This window comes from Lissotriton vulgaris, chromosome 1_1 (assembly GCF_964263255.1).
Source record: "Lissotriton vulgaris chromosome 1_1, aLisVul1.2, whole genome shotgun sequence".
In the NCBI taxonomy this organism is placed as follows: Eukaryota; Metazoa; Chordata; class Amphibia; order Caudata; family Salamandridae; genus Lissotriton; species Lissotriton vulgaris.
The window spans coordinates 661,930,985-661,951,366 of record NC_141685.1 but is presented as its reverse complement, the minus strand read 5'-3'; the positions used below and the strand labels follow the sequence as shown (position 1 = coordinate 661,951,366).

Below are 20,382 nucleotides of genomic sequence, written 5' to 3'. Positions count from 1 at the left end.
TTACCATGGTGAGTAATACACTACAAGCCTTGATCATAAATAAAGCAATTGTGCCACTTCTTTATGTAAAGAAATAAGAAACTAGTAAAAACATTATTATTACTTACAGCTGGACCAGGGGCACCAACTGGACCTTGCAGGCCTGGTGGACCAGGGGGGCCCTGAAAGAGAGAATAATATTACTGTATAAAGCATTTTAAAAGACAGCATTTCAGGAGATCATATGGTTTATTTTCTAACTGCATTGCACATTACGACATGGCTCTTCTGAGAACACTGTAGTCAAAAGCCTTTTGCCTTTCGCCAGTCAGCCTTCCAGTTTGTTTAATGCTCCAAGATGGTCTTCACTCATGTTATGATTAAATTTATGACTGACATGTTTTCATTGCATTTCTCTTTCATATTTCCACAGAATACTTAAAGAAGCGGGCTATGGTTTTAGGGATATCTTTTGGTGAATAGTATTTCATTGTAAATCAAATGATCTGTGTATTAAATATTGCAATAGCACACATTTTAGTGCTAGGTGGGCATTGTCTACCAGAGTTCTTCCACATGCTAATTTATAATCTACATTAAAACGGGGTATATGGTTGAAGAAAATGCTCCACGATTTGTTCCAATACCATGACTTTATGAATCTGTTTTATCTTTGAGGCGAACTGACAATCATAAAATGTTACAAGGTTCAACTCAGGACAGATGGATGTGTAATAGTTCTACCCTTGCCAGTACTATTTAAATGAGTTAGTCTGAGTATAATATCAACAGTGGACTGCTCACTTTTTCTGACCATATATCTTTATATTTCTTTATTTTTTTACTAAACCGTATATTAAGGTGCCTTTGTTTATGTTGCCTTATGGTCCCATAATGTTAAGTGCTTTCTTCGGGAATCTACTTGAATGTATGGCAACGTTCGAGGTCTTGTGGACCAAGAAGAAATTTTAAGGAAGAAGATTTGGATCTTTAGCCAATCATAAACTTGATTTTGTTGACAGACTTACAAGAACTATATAATGCTCTTTTCACATTTTGAAATCAAAAATTAGAATGGACAAAGTATGCACGAATAATACCCCATTGTGTTTCACTAGCATTTGATTTACCACAAACATTAATATTAGAGTCCATTTAGTTGATTGCCTCTTTCGCACTTACAAAATTATTTCTGGGTGCCAGGTAGACATTATATAAAGATGGTGGGTATGGGCATGTCTACAGTGAGCAAGAACATACATTGCAAGTATGAATAACAGCTTTCACCCCATGAAAAATACGTGCAACACATTTGATTTTTAAATGGCCAAATGGTATTGAAAAATATTTCAGATGGGATCATGCGTTTTGGTACTTTACATTGTTTTTGTATAGAGTAATTATTAGGGTTCATTTGTGTAATACAACAGAAGCATATTTATTATGCGCTCTGCATTATTTCAAGGAGCAGGGCACTAGAGGATAGACCAATACTACCATTATGGCTGGGCCTGATGGCCCTGCAAGAGGGGTGAGGGCCGCTCTGCTTCTTCATCACATCATGAAAACATACATGCATGGGCATATTCTCAAGCCCCCATTGCCTTGGGAATGCCATTTTTTTTACGTTCCCGTGGCAATAGGGCCAGTGCCCTATTCTCAAGGCAGAGTTAACCCACTTAACATGACTTAAAGCCACGTTAAGTGGCTTAACGCTGCCTTGAGAATAGGGTCCCTTTCACGCTGTAGTTAGCGTGAAAGGGGGTGTGCAGTCGCTGTTGCAGTGGGCTTACCACCGCAACGCCCATTGAATTCAACACTGCCATCTATTATCAAGGGCGGCGATAATAGGTGGCAGCGCCAAACTTAAGACCGGAAAATTCCTGGTCTTAAGGTGGGAAACAAGGAGAAATGCTTAATTCCTCCTCATTTTTGCTATTTCCATGAATGCGGCCCTGTGCAGCACACATGGACCTAGCAAAATTCCATGGTTTGTTTATGTACAGGAAGGTGTCCCTTCCTGTACATAAACAAACCTTTTATAAAATGCCGGTTTGTAACTTATATGTGTGCTGCATGAAGCAGCACAGATGTAAGCATTATAGGTTTTGTTTATGTGCCGGAAGGGCCACCTTCCTGTACATAAAAAAACCTCCCTGATCGCAGACACCTTTGCACTCTGGTGCAAGGGGGCCTGTGTTGGCGTTAAGTCGTGAGTCTAAGCACCGTCGCGAGGGGAAACGCCAGGCTGCACCACATTCTTGAGAATAGGGTGCAGCCTGGCGTTTCTGAAGTGGAGGTGAGAGGTGTTAAGCCAAGGAGGCTAACGCCTCTCACCGCTACTTCCTCGTGAATATGCCCCGCAATACCCTAGGCTGTCTGTTTGTAATCTCAATTGTGTTAGTGGCTCCAGGTTCTTAGTTGTGGAAAAAATCACCACACTAATGCACGAGTACAATATACATGCCGGTGTATTTCATGCTTTAAATCCGGCCTTACTAGCAAAGTACAACATGTGCAGAAAAACCTGTGTAAAAGAGGCACCATCGGCAAATCAATTAATCTAGATCTGTTTATTTGATCATTTGCTCCAAGCAACACCCACTAATAATGGCAATACTAAAAGGCAGTGGTACTTTCAACATGAATGACTAAATCACTCAACGGTTAAGGTTACTCAATAACTAGCAGATGTAATCTGTTTTGAGACATCCCAGAACGGAGTAGTTGTAATTTCTCGAGAATAATAATGTAAAGGGAGTTATGCAACCAACATCAATGATTTAATAAATAGATAAAATGCCACCACCGTTCATTGCAAACTATAGAAGTAAATAATGTTTAACAGAGATTATCTCAATTTCTTCGGCAACCGGAACCACATTATTTTCCTCACACAAACCCAGTGGATATTTTCCATGTTACCATGTAATGGTCAGATTTTATCGATTCTAATCAATTTAATGATGCACAAGTCAATAGATTAAACATGTACTGCCTAGCCCAGACTAGCCATTAGGCCACTATGCCATTTCTCCCAGTGGCTTTAGGCTGGGGAGTGCTTTCAGAGCAGGGTGGGCTGCCATTAACCCATCAATAAACTCATATGTGGCCAACAACTCTTTTATCGAAGCTGATTTTGCAATCCAATCTAGCGTTGCACCAACCAACACTCTCACAGCAGTTCAGAAACATTAAATCTCACACTCAATATGAAATACAGCCACAGGTGGTGTGGTATCAATTTACTTGGAAAATGCATTCTTGCTGTATACACAACTTTTGTACATTCAAAACCTTTAAATGCTTGCTATTAGCATCACCTCATTACAATTTTGCAAACTAAGTAGAGATCTAAACCAAAAACAACACCATAAATAAGATTCAAACTTACTTGTTCTCCTTTGTCTGCTTTACTGCCTTTTTGACCAGGCTCACCAATTTCTCCCTGTAATTGGAAGACAGAGGTTAAAACTCTTTTTTCAGAACATCCCGCCTTCCATTTAACTGCAGTCAATACCCAAGTATCTTCAAATGTCACCTTTCACATGATTAGCCCGGTTTCTTTAATAGTGTTGCTTCAAGAGTAAAGGCCTTAAGGGGTGTTTCTGCATCGATCAATCAGCTTGTGTTGACAGATTAATCCCGGTATTGACTCCTACGCTGGGGAGTGACATGGCCTGGCTTTGAAGTAAACTACTGCTGAGTTTTAAATAAAGAGACTGGGCTAATGTCATGTCATCTGCAGTGTGCACTGCTAATCACAGTACCTTGGTTTATGCACTAATTAGAAAGAACAGAGGTAGGACGATGTTTCACCTTCCTGATGGTTGTCAGACATAACTCAGCATGCATTATTTAATGCAACTGTCAGAATTCTTAGCTTAGAATAGCATAAAAAAGGCAAACATCTATTTTTCTTCTCGTTTGAACATTGGTGATTGCTGCAAATTCAAACTTGCTACTATTAGGAATTTAGCACCTGGTTTAGAATTTGGGGGACGTGGTACTCCTGTTCAATCTCTCCTTGAACAATATCTCATATGCTGTATTACAAGTGCATACTAATATATGGCACATGTAATATAGTGGATTGTTTATTTGTCATTAGTGGCAGAGTAACCTGCCTGCCAAACTCTAAATCAGAGCCTTTTCTTTTATGTTAACAGCTTGGGGAAAATGAAATTGATATGTGACTTTGTTAGTTGTTTCATGACTTTTTTTTAAGCAGAAGATCGGGGTTTAGTTCCATCTATTCTTGGCCTCATCTCTGAAGCAAATGTTTCCTATAGCTAGCAGCAAAGAGAACGGTAATGTCAGATATTAATAATTCTCTGGATCCCTTCCTCTTTCTTGGCCCAGGTCATATCATAGAGCTGTGCATAATTAACGTAATTTGTTTTCACATACTATTGTGAATCCATCATTCATCTCTATTTTGTAGTGTGAAATGCATTCATGTTTCAATATTTGACATGATGACGAGGATTAGCCTTGAATAATAGCAATTGCTGTCAACAACAGCCTCTCACGTTCTGAATGTTACTTTTTTTCTAAGCTTTCACACTATCATGTTGCAGGGGCTGCATAATTTCACAATGGACGTAATAACATAATTTGGGGAATTTCCCATAACAAGCCTAACACGAAATTACCCAAATATTTCATTACGTCTATGCCTACTAAAAGGTTTCCCTTGTGGTGTCTTAAGCAGAGTAGTCATTCTCTCATTGATGAAGAAGGATTGGAAAGCAACATACAGACATTCAGAATAATCAATGGTAAGGTAATTAAACTGCATTGAAAGCCTTGGAACTTGGATCATCAAGCAGCAATCTGCATGTAATATGTATTTTTTTCTAGTAGGAGAGATACTACGATATTAAAAGAAGACACTTGGACGGAAGTTATAAAATCTCACTGTCAACTGGTCTACAGAAAGAAGCCAGCAACTGATTGTAGATCCATCAAATGATCTGTAACCACTCGAGATTCTCTAGAAGTATCAATTTTGTCTGTTCTAATTGTAAAGACCAAGGGCCAAATGTAGGAAGCCAAATAGCGACCGCAAACGCCAACATTCGCTGAATTTCAGCCTTTAAGATCGCAATTTGGCTTGAGCAATGTAGGTAAGATTAAAACTTCTCACAGAATAAGGAATTGCAAAAATTGTGATTCCTTATTTTGCGATTGCTTTTAAGGAATCGCAAATTGTGATTCCTTAAATGCAATGTAAGTAGCAATACAGAAAGTGCACTTTAGCCTGAAGGAATTGCTAATTACCACCAACTTCAAGTTGGTGGTAGTTAGCGATTTCCTTTAAAAAAACACTTTTTTACTTTTTTTAAAGTGTCACACATTCATGTCCTTAGGGCATGTATGTGCACCACATGTGCAGCCATGCACATTTCAGGGGTGTAACAGGGTGTCCTTTTGGAACCCTTGCACCCTTGAAATTGCGCCCGCAATTTGCGATTGCCTCTTGGTTACTCGCAAATTGCGGGTGCAAATCCTATTCATTCTTATGGGCCTCTTGACCCATAGGAATGAATGGGATTGTATTCCTGGATTGCAAATCTCAATTTGCGATTCGCAATCAAGGAATACATTCAATTTTGTGAGTCCTTAATAGCGATTCGGTAAAAATCGCTATTAAGGTTTCGAAAAATTGATTTTACCTACATCTGGCCCTAAATGTAGTACTGCTACTGTTTTTTACTGGTCTGCATCTCTTCAAAATATCAAACTTTTAAAATGTCCTTAAAAAAAGAAACTGTACTGCACGTTTAGTGAGCAAAATTCAAAAAGTGAAAACCTCAAATAAAACAAGTAAGATGAAAAAAAGATAACTATAACAATTGTGTAGGCTCAGCAGTAATTCAGGAATTCTTTGTGCTGCATGGGGCTGTTGTGGGAACAGCTGATGTATCTAACCTAGCTTTGCCAAACATGTTGTACAGTAATTGTTGGTTGTGCGAATAGTTTTTCTTGCTAGGTTTTGAAGTTAGGGGAAGTGCTCCATGTTGAATCCAAACACAATTTACCCCTGTCATGTTATACCTACTTCCCCTTCAATTTTAACTTAGTGCTTTTCTGATCAATCGCTTCATTTTGCAAGACATCTTTGGAGGTCTTTGGTGAAAGTCTGTTTCAGCAGGTCCACAAATATAGCAATTAAAAGGATTTACCTACAAAGTTTTGTAAGAATGATTTGTCTAGCACATGAATACCCTGAGGTGTCTTGGAGCAGCTTTAACAAAACTGAAAACTGCCATTGAACTGATAGGTTTTTTTAATGGTTCAAAAGCCATGTTTTCAGAGATTTCTGCAAAGGTCAGAGTCCTGAAATCAATTTAATTTTAGCAGGGAGGGCATTCCAAAATGTGGATGCATTCCGAAAAAAAATCTTTTTTCACACCAAGAAGCATGTCTAAAATTAGGAACAATGAAATAAGTAAGTGTAGCTGTCTGGTGGGGAAATACCAGTTAAAACTCTGTTGCATGTGTTTTGGTCCTGTACAATGGAGTGCCTTGTAGGTAAAACATTGTGTCTTGAAGGCAGTTCTTTGGCTGACCAGCAACCAGTGGAGCGTGCTTAAAGCTTCTCTGGCTGATTGGAATTTAGGGACGCCCAGTAGGATATGTGTGGCTAAGTTCTGGAGGACCTGAAGTTTGAAAAGGAACTGCTGTTGGATGTTTAGATACAGGCCCTTACAATAATCCAGTTTGAACATGACTTGAGCTGTCATGGTTGGTTTCCGTTAAGGTCTCAGAAAGATATGCGAGAATTTTCTTTATGATTGTGATGGAGTAGCAGGTAGAAGAGAGGACAGCCTTAACTTGATTGCCATATTTCAACGTGCTATGCACCTGAAATCTCAAGTTTTTTTGCATCTTTGCTGGTTCCGGAAGATTGCTCAATTCTTGTGGCCACCAGCTGGGGGAACAGAAGGAGGTATCTTTGTGAAAGAGGATAGCCTCTGTTTTTCATGAATTTAGTTTGAGGTGATTTGAGCTCATCCATTCACTGATTGGCAGCATGCAGTTGCTGAATCTGATGTTAGTGTTCCCTGTGTTTCTAGCTAAGTAAATGACAATCATAGTCTTGTCTGCATAAGAAGTGAGAGAGTTACCAAAGGATTTAATCAGTGTCACCAACGTAGTAACATGTACGTTAAATAAGGTAGGGCTCAATGAAGACCCTTGTGGAACTCTGCAAGGCAGAAAAAGGAGGTCAGATTAAAAATCCCCAATTGCAACTGATTGTTCTCTCACACTCCAAAAAGAACTTAGGAGCTAAAATACTGGTCCTTTGCTCATATTTTAGCGAGATGGTCAATCGAAGTTTTATGATTGACCATTTCAAAAGCCACTGAGAGATCCAACAAAATCGGTGCAGCATTCGTCCCTTATTGATGGTTCCTTTGATCTCTTCGGTGGTCAGGATCAGTGTGGTTTCTGTACTGTGCCAGCTTTTGAACCCAATTTGAGTTTGGTCAAAGAAGTGGTTGTTATCAATAAATGTGGAGAGTTGTTGATTCATTAGTTTCTCTATTATGTTAGCAGGGAAGGGAATCCTGGAAATAGGATGATAGGTATTGGGATCCTGAGGGTTCGAGCTTGATTTTTTTATTGAAGGCAGCATGGACACTTTTTTCCATTGTTTTGGGAATTGACTGGCGTTAAACATAGTATTAAAGATTGTCGTCAGTTGATCAGCAATAATCGTCATAGCATTTTTGACCGGCGGACAGGGATCTCTTGGCAAACATGATTTCACTGAATTTATCAGCTTGGCTACCTGTTCGGTTTTAAGAGGGGCATTATGTTAAGGGTGACATGCAGTGCTGTCAACTGACTCGGACTTCGTGTGGGAATGATCATTATTAGAAACCACTTCTACTTTATTAAGAAAGAACTTGGCTAGTATATTACAGAATGATTGACTATTTTCTGACGAATTAGTCCCAGGTGGGGAGCAAAATCTGTTTACTGTCAGGAATAGCTTCTTTGTGGAGTTTTTGGCTTGCTTAATTTTATGCGTGAAATAGTGTGATTTTTCTTCCACCATTAATGCCTTGTATTCTGTTAGTTGTCTATATTTTTGCTTTTCCATGTTGTTGTAGTGCATTCTTCATATACGTTCTTCTTTCCTACTTTTTTGTTTTAGAGATCTTAGCTTGCCTAAATACCACCAAGTGTGTGCCCTGTCAGGTGGGTGGGGACATTAGCCATTTGGATGAGACCAGCACAGGCCATCATCTCAGTGTCTTCTGTTAAGACCGCCGAAATAAAAATTGAAATCCCCATATTGGTGTATTCTGTGTGGTGTAGACACGGTTCTAGGAGAGCAGCGTACTCCTGTATGAACTTGCTTCTAGGGCCCAGAGGCCGATAAAGAAGTTTAATATTAAATGCGAGTGCCTCACATTCTAATGAAGGAGCTGGTTAAAAGGAGGCTTGCATATGATCATGTTAAAGTATAGCAAGACCCACGTCCATTTTGTGCTGTCTATCTAATCTGTAATGAGAGTATCCAGTGGGAATAGCTGAGACTAGTTCAGGCCCAGAGGCCTGATCTGTCCATGTACTATGACAAAGATTATGTCTTATTTCTGGGCATCAATAAAGTCAGCAAACTCTAATTTATGTTTTTCCAGAGATCTCGCATTAAATAGGGCACATGTGACAAGGATATACTTACTCCAAGGAAGGGGTGTGTGCCTCAATGGACGCATGCTGGAGACTTCTTATACGGATGATCTCAGTCAACAGGTTGCAATTAGGACAAGTTAGACTCGTGCTTTCAGTAAGTGCAATAGGGCAAAATCTTGAGCAAATATTATGCTTATCTATGGGGTTCAATCTTATAAGAACCTTGCAAGCGTACTTTCTCTTTTGTCCTTTTTAGGTGCTGAAACCGTCAGGGGGTCTAGAGCAAGACACAGTCCAGGTGCGAACGGCCACAGATAGGCTTGCCTTTGGCGCACTCGCTGCATGCATCTGCTGCGTGGATGCGCTGGCCTAAATGCTTAAATAGACCGGAAAGTGTGGGTGCATGGATACAGTTGACATCAATTACAGGCATGTGTCTAACCAATGGGCCACTAAAAACACATAGCTGGGATCCAGCACCCTTTCAGTCCTTTAGGCTCCGCTACCGAGGGTTGATACTGGTAAAGTAAAGAGTTAACTAAATAAAACATGTGAAAGACAAAATCATGAAATGAATAAAGTAGAGAGCAAACCCCTCTTTAACATGGCGGCAGCCTCCTAATAGGAGCAAAGCAACTCCAAAAAAGACATGTATGGGGCTGCAAGGAAAAGAAAGGACGCAGTCAGGTCAGATCTCCAATATGAAGATGCACGGATGCACTGGCATAGATGTTTAAATGGCTCGCCAGGTGCAGAGGTGTGGCTACAGTTGATGCCTATTACAGGCGTGTGTAACTGGTGGGCAGCAAAAATGTGTAACGGGGTCCAGCAATCCCTTCAGTCCTTTGGTTGGTTCCCCTGCTGAGGGCTGATGCCAGTAAACTAAAGTTTTAACTAAATATAATGTGTGAACGATAAAATCATGAAATGAATAAAATAGGGAACAACCCCTCTTTAAGATGGCGTCCATCTAACAGGTGCCAGGCAACTCCAAAAAATGCATGTTTGTGCCTACAAGGAAAAGAAAGGACGCAGTCAGGTCAGATCTCCGATATGAAGATGCACGGATGCACTGGCATAGATATTTAAATGGCTCGCCAAGTGCAGAGGTGTGGCTACAGTTGATGCCTAATACAGGCGTGGGTCTAACTGATGGGCAGCAAAAAACATGTAACAGGGTCCAGCAATCCCTTCAGTCCTTTGGTTAGTTCCCCTGCTGGGGGCTGATACTAGTAAACTAAAGTTTTAACTAAATAAAATGTGTGAATGAGAAAATCGCGAAATGAACAAAATAGGGAACAACCCTTCTTTAAGATGGCGTCCATTTAACATGTGCCAGGCAAATCCAAAAATGGAATGTTTGTGCCTACAAGGAAAAGAAAGGACGCAGTCAGGTCAGATCTCTGACATGAAGCTTCATGGATTCTCTGATATAGATGTTGAAATAACCCGCCAACTGCGGTGGAGCATGACTAAAGTTGACACTTATTAAAGGCATGTGTAAAACATGTGGGCAGCTAAAACACGTAACTGGCGTCCAGCAACCCCTTCGGTCCTCTGGTAGGCTCCCCTACCGTGGGCTGACACTGGTAAAGTAAATCTTTAACTAAATAAATTGTGTGAAACCCTACCAATGTCATGCAACATGTTTTCAATGTTGCTGAAGGTTTCCAGGCAGCATACTTGAAAGCATTGGCCTGGTTGGTATGTTCTAAATAGGTTTTATTTTTTGAAGTAGACTATTGAGAGGATGAATACATCCCCACTGTCTCAGATGAAATGAAAAAAATATTCCCATTCTAGACCATCCAGCGAACAAAATATTTCTACAGAAAAGCCTATTTGAAGATGCCTGCAGGCATGGTCCTTTGACTTTTGACCGCCAGAAGTGGATTTCCTTTCTGCTGGTGCAAAGTATAGCAGCAATGCCAATTAAAGTGATGACGTATGGCCGTAGCTGATAGATTGTAAATGATCTGGAAGTTATGGGGCACGTACAATGAGATAGGTAGACGTTATATTTCAGAACAGTGAAAGGTGTGGTTTATGCTACAATATTTGCAATTATTAAAATTACCGGGAGAACCCCATGGGCAAGCAATTTGAGGAATGCATATGAATAAGTGGCAGCCATAAGGAGTTCACTTGGAATTGCTGCATGAATGAACCTGGTCATTCCAGGAAAACCTTTATAAAGAATTTTATTTTATGCAAAATGTTGGAGGCCACAATGCAGGATTCTACATATATTGTTGGAAATTTCAACACCTTGAATAATATTGAAAGTTAGCGCTGGAAGTATTGTGCCTAGTTGAGGTCGAATATATGTTCACAGTGTGACCTTCAAAAAAATTCTGAAAGTGGACAAGCTCCGAGGAAAATCGCTAGAAGAAGCATCTTTGCTGAATTTAGAGATGATTAAAGTGGTAGCTGAGGAGAGGATTATATGTCCAATATGCAACTAGCGGAAAATATTTACCTGGAAATGTTGATCATCCCTTCATTTAGGGAAAATGTAGAGAGATTTAGCACGCAGCCACGAACCAAACGCTTGGGTGCTTGAAATGAGGAGAGGTGACAAATTGAGGTGATACTTGCACAGTGTAAGACCTGCCAGAATGAGTGAACACGTTCCTGTGGTTTACTACTGTGTTTAATGTGTGTAAGTAAAAAAGTGCTCGAATTGAAACTACTAATACGACAGTGTGCAGATGTCACATTGTGAAACATCATAATGACTGTATTGTTCTTGTTTAATGTTTGCTTAATGAGTGTTGACTGAAAACTCAATAAAATTCATTATACAGCTTAAACGATTACACCATCTGGGAATTGTCGCTCTTCCACATATTAACTCAACTGAAAATTACAAGGCATGAGGGTTTTAACAAGTATATTTGAAGGTAAAAGGTGCTGATTGAAAACGAATATGAAAATAAATGTACCCTTTGCCCTCCATGTTACTGAAAATGGCTGCTGTTTGAATGTGGTTATTAAGACTCATATTTGATTCCATTTAATATGCATTCCTTTGTTTGAGGCCAGGATTTACAGGGCCAGCCCACAGTTTCACTTCTTTAGGGCATGTCCCCATTGGGGATCTCCCTGTTCTGCATTCTATGTATATCCAGTAGGTGACGATCAGTGCCGGGTTTTGTTTCTGAAAAGGACCTGCACAGAAAAAGCACAGTTCTGAGCTGTAGTGAATGCAACTTCTTTGCTGACATGCCTCGGCTGCATTCTTCAAATCTCGTGTTCTTCCTGGTACATGATACGGTTACAATATAAAGAATAGTAAGTGGCTGCCTGATGTTCTTAGTTAATTGACAGAGGAGGTGGAACGAGGCTGGGGTGCCAGCATCCCTTAAATTGCAGGTGGGAACCTCTGCTTCCTTCCACCCATGTATGTCACAATTGTGACACACTGTTAGCTGGCACAAGTCCTTTAAAGCAACCAATACTCTGAAGGAACATATATGCTGTTTTAATGTTGTGACTACATGAAAAGACTTAATTCTCTACATTTTGTTTGAAATTTGAGGTAACGTTTGAAGGAGAAAAAATAAAACCGTTTAGTATTGGAGAATGTGACGTCTTAAAAACATGAAAATCTTTAATCGTTTTTGTATCTTGCGCTTGAGTTGAGGAAACGAATTTCTGTTAGTGTTAAACCCATTATGGTGTGCTTTGGGTGAACAACTTTGCCCACTTGTTTTAACAAATATTAGCCATTAACAATGGCATTTGTTAATTTAGTTGTTTTAAACAGGTGTTTATTGGCAATATGAACACCTCCAATAGTGAGACATGGTTAAAACGTCAGTGGATATTTTATTGAACTTTTAGCAGATGCCAGGGCATTGAAAGTATCAGGCTGAAAGACTTAGGGACAGATGTATCAAGAATCCATTTTGCGAATCCTAATTAGCGATTTTTTGCGAATCGCTATTTAGAATTTGCAAAACGGAATGTATGTACAAAATCGCAATTTTTTAGCGATTCCTTATTATTCTTTATTTGCGAATTCGCATTTTTGCGAATTCGCAAATAAAGAATAATTCCCATTGCATTCCTATGGGCCAGGAGGCCCATAGGAATGATAGTGCAATAATTCTCAAATTGCGAATTCGCAATTTGCTAATCGCAATTTGAGGATAATTTCAAGAGTGCAGGGGTGTCTCAAAGACACCCTGCTGCACCCCTGAAATTTACATGTGTGTGCATGTGGCCCACATACATGCCCTATGGGAATGTATGTGTGTCACATGCCACCCTCACAAATGCCAAATAGGGCATTTTTAAGAGAAATCGCAAATTACCACCAACTACAAGTTGGTGGTAATTTGCGATTCCTTAACACAAAATCGCAATTTAAAAATGTTTCATACATATCATTTAAGAAATCGCAAAATTTGCGATTCCTTAAATGCTATGGCAAAATAAGGAATCGCAAATTATTGCGATTCCTTAAATTGCGATTTTTTCATACATATGAAAAAATGCAAAAAGGCCGTTTGCGAGTCGCAAAAGCCTTGATACATCTGGCCCGTAGTCACCAACTTCTTCACTTCAATGTTCGCAAATTGGATCAATGCTGGAACTGTTGATTTATTGATCAATTTATTTTCAACATAATGAATGCCCTGTCAGTCTAACCAAGCAATGCTTGAATAGCTCCCTACCATCTAAGTGTCAAAGGACTGCTCCTAGATTGTCGGATTCTTTAATGTGATGGACGGATGACCATTTAGAAATAAAGAAAGAATGCAGTGAAAATAACACAAATATTGACGAATTCCAAGGAACACAATATACCTTGTCTCCGTCTTCTCCTGGAGGTCCCTGTGGACCAGCAGGACCAGGAAGTCCTACAGGACCTTGTACTCCATCCCGTCCAGCTGGACCTTGAGGACCTTTCTCGCCCTGATATGAAGAAAGATAACATTAAGATCTTCTATAATGATGTGAAGTTTCTGGATGACACAGTCCATACACTTTCACTTATTCAACATTGTGCATAGTATAGCAACATTTGACAAGCACCTTATGTTTTCAATGGAGATAAATCAAATAAATATTGATGAAATCTAATCACTAAATTAGATGATCTTTTACTACGTCTACCGTATTTGGATATTTTTGCTTCAAAATATGTAACTCATATTCAAACAATAGAAAAAATAAATAAATAAAATCGTGCTCAATTTTATTTCAAGCACATTTTGGGCTTAGGCTGAAAAATGAAAGAGGTCACGAATGAACAAGCAGTTACTGTCTACTGTAAAAGTGAGCAGAATGTATGAATGCAGGTATTTGTCATATGGGTTCTGCTATATAAATATATAAATATAAACATGCTGGGTTACAGATGCAATGCTTCCTCTTTGGCTTCCAATACAAAACTGCATATTCTATTTCATACATTATTCAATAAGCAATGCATTACATCCCTTATAAACTGGGTTAGAACCCTGTGTTTAATAGATAAACTTTATGTTTGATGGACATATTTTGGGAAAGGGGACATCAAATTAAATATGATATTGCTGAGAAATAGATTTGCAGCACTTGGGTGAGTCAGAGTAACAATAATAGACATATAACTAGACATTCAAGGCAGACTGCAATGAAATCATAGATTAGACAAGTGGCACTGTGCTATAAAAATAGATATTCAAATGTTTAATATGGGATCCAATTCTCCCACCATTGCAAATGAGAATATTGCAAACTACCAAGGGATTCAATGACCTTATAAAAAGGAAACTTAAACTGATTGTTGAAGGTCGAACAACCACAAGATCATATACTACTTATGCACAGGATTTGGTTTATATAATTTATTATACCTCCTCATCTGTGGTAAAAAGAACATTTATGTGCTCCACATGATGATGCTTTGCTCAATGGTCTAATGTCATAGCTGTATAAATATGACAACTTTTGGAGATATTACAGTCCATTTGTGATATACCTTTCTTAAAGCAGACCAATTGAGTTGTTGCAACTAGTCTGTTTTAAGATAGCTTTTTACATTTTTTTATGGAATGAGCAGTTATTCGTTCATTATGCCAGAAATGTTTAAAAAACAAACTTCCAAAAATGACATACAGGAGCTCCCTTCTCGCCAGCTGGGCCAGGAGGACCTTGAGGACCAGGACGACCAGGTAGACCAATTGGACCAGCAGTTCCTGCAGCTCCTCGTTCACCAGCAGCCCCCTATAAACAAAATGTAATTATAAGAAAAAAATGCGCTTGTATATCAAAGACTGAAAATATTTCTAATTTCATAAATATGCTTTGAGCAGAGATTTTGAAAAATTAGATGACCTAAGGTACCTGGTTCTCCAAAACCATGGTTAAACAGGAACAAAATCTTACTGGCTGTCAGGTCCTTACTCACTAACCTTGAGATAGTCAATCAAAAAATGGTGGTTCTTTACAAATTTAATGATATCAGGGCCAAAAATTAGCACAATATGGTTCTTGCTATTCACTCTAAACCCCTTTGGGCTGTGACATTATACTGAATGACCTGTCATCTAGAAACGTTTGGAGCTCTTAATATTTGTTCTGTGTGTGGTGTAACCACAAGTCTTCCTTCCCTATGAACTGCATCAGGTATTAACAACTCAAGAGCATAGCAATAGCTTGAAAAAGGTTCCTAAGCTCAGGATAAGAGTAAAAAAAGAAGAGAACAGTAAGAAAGAGGGTGAATACAATCTTTGTTTACCCAGTGGAAAAGAGACAAATGCAAGCCCCAAAATTTGACTTTAGACAATAGGCAGTTATACTATCACATTTTTTAATGCATGTCCCTGTTGCATTGTTAAGGTCTAAGTTTTGACAGAGAATCCTCAGTATATGAAAAGGGCAAAGCAATTTGGCAGTGTGAAACACATTTAACTGTTGTATATATTTAATCGAATACATGAGAGCGCTTACTGGGTCTGACTTCTATACAAAGAGCTAAATAAATATTACTGTGTGCTACAATCTGTGATAGAAATTCACAGAGTATCTTTCTAGAATTTCTTTTGAATGCATCATTTGGATTCAATTATTTTTGTTGCCTTTTATTAAATTTATCATAGTTCTTTTCAGAAGTCAATCAATAGCTTATTTGAGGGGCAATGGTCTATTTATTCAAAGAGGAGCCTATTCAAAATCTGCTTTTTGTAGTATGTATTGTAATACTAGAAAAGTACTACAAATGTACTACAAGATTCTATTCACAAACCTAAGTGCAGCGTTTCTGCCCCTGTCTGTCTTACCTTTTTTTGTATTAAATGTGGGAGGGGCAGGAGCGAGTGATAGGAAAATGGTGTATACTTACTACTAAAGGGGATGCTGAGAGGGAAGAGTAAGGAGTGGTTTAGGGAAGATCACAGAGGGATCTCTGCCCACCAAGAAACAACGAAGTATATTTCTATTCACAAACAGCATTTCTAAAGTTACTGCAGTAAACGAGCTATATGCTTTGCCAGTATGCGTTAGCCTTGTTGGACACCAGTAGCGCTTCTGTTGAGCATGGCTACATGTTAGTGGCATACAGGAGAGTAAAGGAGAGTGGCGTGGAGGGTTGTAGAGTAGAGTGGAGTGTTATGAAGTGGTGTGGAGTGGAGTGACATGCAATCATATTGAGTGTCATGTAGGGACTAGAGTGTTGTAGAGTGTCAGGGTGTAAAATGGAGTAAAGTGGCTACAGTGTTGTCTTTAAGGCCTTGCAGGGCTTTGGTCCTGTGCCCATGCAATGGAGCCTAAAGAGATACACAGCAGGGCAGTGTCTCCTCTCAGCCTCACCTAACCTTCTTTGCATCACAAGATTTCACAAAACTAAGCAAGGCGGGTGAGCCTTAGCAGTTAAGGCAGCTCAATTTTGAAACATGCTACCTTCTGCCCTAAGTAATTCCACAAACCTACTGTGTTTAAGGAAGGCTCTGGAGATCTGTCTTTTCTCAAAGTAATCTATTGACTGCCTTTGTCTTTACCCTTCACTGCTGTCTCTGCTCAGATGAATGTGTGCAGCATCAGGATACCTGTATTGTGACAGTTGCACTATATAAAGGCATTAAATAAATAAATAGTGTCAGAGTGGAGTGAAGAGGCATAGAGTGCTGTGGATTGGTGCGGAGCAGAGTGAAATGGTGTAGAGTGTGCTGTGTGGAGTGAAGTAGAATAGAGTGTTGTAGAGTACAGCGGCATAGAGCAGTGTGTATTATTCAGCTCCACCTGCTGTTGTTGGCGTTGTCCATGCTGGAAGTGAAGTGCACAGTGTCTATATAGGAGCTACCTGTGTGGGTATTTTTGTGATTTTCCATGCCAGAACTGCAGAGCCACGAAGTACACTGACCCTTGGTGTGGAAAACTAGGGCCCTGAAATGGGAAAGCCCTGTCCCTAGAACTCCGTTCGCAGAGGGCAAAGATGGGTGGGTCAGTAAGGAATCTGTGGCTAGATAGGGTCTCTACCAGATAAGGCACTACCGAAGGTAAGTAAAGTGTTCATCTGATTGAAACCTCTTGCTGTAGATTCCTTACCTTAGAATAGATATCCAAGGATTACCTCCCTGGAGATGGGTCTGCAGACCAATTTCATTTGAGGAAGTCCTGCAAAACTGAATGGGCAAAGTGCCAATTCCTGCAGACCTGACTGTCTAGACAGTAGTGTTTTGTAAACATGTGCAGGGAAGTCCACATTGCTGCCTGGGAGAGGTCCAGGACCAGAACTCCTCAAGCTAACACAGTTGTGGAAGCTTTAGCTCTGATGCAAGGAGCACGCAAACCAAGCATTCAGGGGGCTGCTTCTTAGCCATAAATAGCAGATTTTGATAAAGAGGAGTATCCATCATTCTTCTGTACATCCCTCCCTTTCTTCGCTCCGACATACACCACAAAGAGTTAATTATCCACCAGGAACTCTGCTGTGTGGTCAAGGTAGAATGACATTGCTCTATTTGGGTCCAGATGGTGAAATTGTTCCTCCACCTTGGAGGGATATGGTGGAGCATAAAAAGTAGGCAAAGCAATGGTTTGGCCTACATGAAATGGAGTGACCACTTTCCGAAGAAAGGAATCTCTTGCATAAAGCAACAGCTTGTCTGGGAAATTGTTAAGATAAGGAGGCTTGGATGACAAGGCCAGAAACTCAATGACCCTCTGGGCAGATATGCTTGCCACCAGGAAGCCTGTCTTGATGGTAAAGAGCCTGAGAGGTCAGTTATGTAAGGGCTCGAACAGAGCACCCTTCAGGAATGTCAGTACCAGATCCCTCCGTGGCATAATAAAAAGAGAGGGAGGAAATGGTGCTTACCCTTCAAAAACCTATGTACAATAGTGGATTGGAAAAGGGAAGATTGGTCAGGCAACATGAGAAAGGGGGGCAGAAAGGGGATCAATTTGTCTTTCTGTAAACTGTACCAAAATAGCATTACAGACTTCAGGAGGAAGGTTGAAAGCTGTCAACTGCCGCTGGTGTAACCCCGCACAAGAAGGTGGGACGCTGACAGGTTTGAGTAAAAAGCTCTCCCCTGCTGCTGTGACAGAAGATCTTCTTGAAGGGGCAGCCTGATTGGAGGATGGATGGCCATGCTCAGCAGATCTAGATACCAGAATCTCTATGCTCAATTTGGAGCCACTGGCCCGGTCGTTCCTGATCTTCTTGAGAACTCTGAGTGGGAGTGCTATGTAGAGAAAGGCATACAGGAGGCCTGAGCTTCACTCAAGTTGAAAAGTGTCTCTGAGCAAGAGCCACCCTAGAAACTCCAGCACCGAGAACTGCTGATATTACGCATTCTTGTTGGTGGCGAATAAAGCTAACTATGGCTCTCCCCACTGCTGAGAAGAGACCTTGCACTGCATTTGGGTGGAGAAGTCCTTCATGATCTGTGAGGCATTGCTGGCTGAGTTTGTCCATTCAGAGAAACCACCAGATGTTAAACCACCAGGGATGTATCCTGCTGTTCCAGCTAAGTCAGGAGATGCAGGGCCTCTTGACAAAGGATTCAGGACCCCACAACATCCTGTTTGTTGCAGTACCATATGGCAGTAGTGTTGTCTGTCAACAGCTACACTAGCCTTATCTAGGAGGAGGGTAGAACTACTCTCAATGCCAATTGGATCACTTGGAACTCCAACAGGTTGTTGTGCAGTCTGGATTCTGTCAGAAGCCACAGTCCTCTGATCTCCACATCTCCCAGATGGCCACTCCATCCCAGGATTGATGCATCTGAGACTGTGGTGACATCTGGTTGTGGAAGGGAGAGGGGTCTTCAACTGACCCAATTGCGGTTTGCTAACTACCACTACAGTAGATCTGTTGCAATTCAATCTGAGATCTGGACCATGTCAGAGAGATTCTCCTGATGCTGTACCAACTGGACCTCCAGGTGCCACTGCAGGGCCTGCATATGCCAAAATATATGTGTTGCCAGCAGGATTAAGGAGACTATAAGAGCCAGCAGTCTCAGAGTCTGTCTCACCAACATCCAGGACAGAGGCTGAAACATTGTTATATAGCCTGAATATCCTGGACTTGCCATTCAGTAGGATAGGCCAGCTGTGATGAAAGGAAGCATCTGAGAGGGAGTCAGGTGTGACTTTGGCACGTTGTCTGCCATAGTGAATTTCGGAGATGACAGCTTAGGGAAAATTCACTTTCAACAGCCAGTCATTGAGATAGGGGAAGTCTAGCCCTCATGATCTCCATAGATAATCTGCAACCGACATCATCAATGTGGTGATCATCAGAGGGGCGCTGGCCGGGCCAAAGAAGAGCACAGAAATCAGAAATCTTTTGTGGTTCACTGTGAACCACTGATTATGCCAGTGGGCAGGCAGGACAGGAATGTGGAAATATGTGTCCTGCAAGTCCATTGCTACCATCCTATCTCCTATCTCCTGGGTCAAGGGCAGATAGGATCTGAGCTACAGTAAGCCTTCTGAACTTCTTGAGGAAGAAGTTGAAAGAGCTCTAGGATAGATGAAGGCCTCCGTCCTTCTTGGGAACCAGAAAGTAGTGGAAATAACAACCACAATCCACTTCTGGCATCAGCACTCTCTCTATGGACTAAAGAGCTGTCACTTCCTGCTAGACAAGAAATAGGTGGTCCTCCTTCAGCCTGGCATATAGAGGTATCATGGAGGGAGGGATACTCTTGAAGGGGAGGGAGAAGCCTCTACAGACAATCTGCAAAACTCACCTGTCTGATTTTATGGACTGCCAGTGGGGAAGGAGATGGCAAATCCTGCTGCCCATTGGGTGGCCATGATGGTAAATGGGCAGACTGGAAGGGTTTGGAGGCTGCGGCTGCTGGGAGGGTGGTGGAGTAACCTGAGCACTGGACACCCAACCCACATGGTTGGTAGGTACTGTGTTCTCAGCCACGCCAGAACTGAAAAACATGCTTCCTGTGGTACCTGTGTGGGTAAGGACATGGCTGTATACCCCTTCCATGGCTATGAAAGGAGCAAAAGGCAAATTGAGGGTGACAAGGGCCCATATAAAGGCCCAAGGACCTGGCTGTAGACCTACTGTCCTTAAAGTGCTCTAGCGCCTATTCCGCCTTGTCTCCAAAGGGACGGGAGCCATAAAATGTCTAACATTCTCAGAAAAGCTAGTAGTCTTTAACCAAGGGCCATTGTCGGTGAAACTGGTCTGCCTAGTGAGCCAGTGGGGTCTAGTCCACAGCAAATGCTAAATTAGCTGCATCGAACCCAGCAGCAACAGCCTGGGAGAACACAGCCAAGGCC

At 40.8% G+C, this 20,382-nt stretch overlaps 1 protein-coding gene across 4 annotated transcripts in view; it reads right to left on the bottom strand.

Annotated features, from left to right (window-relative positions):
- COL11A1 (collagen type XI alpha 1 chain) overlaps positions 1-20,382 on the bottom strand; it is a 393,450-nt gene that overhangs the window by 93,240 nt on the left and 279,828 nt on the right. For all 4 annotated transcript variants that reach the window (XM_086954309.1, XM_086954306.1, XM_086954313.1 and 1 more), the window contains 4 exons: positions 14,746-14,853; positions 13,450-13,557; positions 3,374-3,427; positions 108-161 (listed from right to left, as the gene is read on the bottom strand). In XM_086954309.1, the coding sequence (XP_086810435.1) occupies positions 108-161; positions 3,374-3,427; positions 13,450-13,557; positions 14,746-14,853 (324 nt within the window). The remainder of the gene's footprint in view (positions 1-107; positions 162-3,373; positions 3,428-13,449; positions 13,558-14,745; positions 14,854-20,382) is intronic.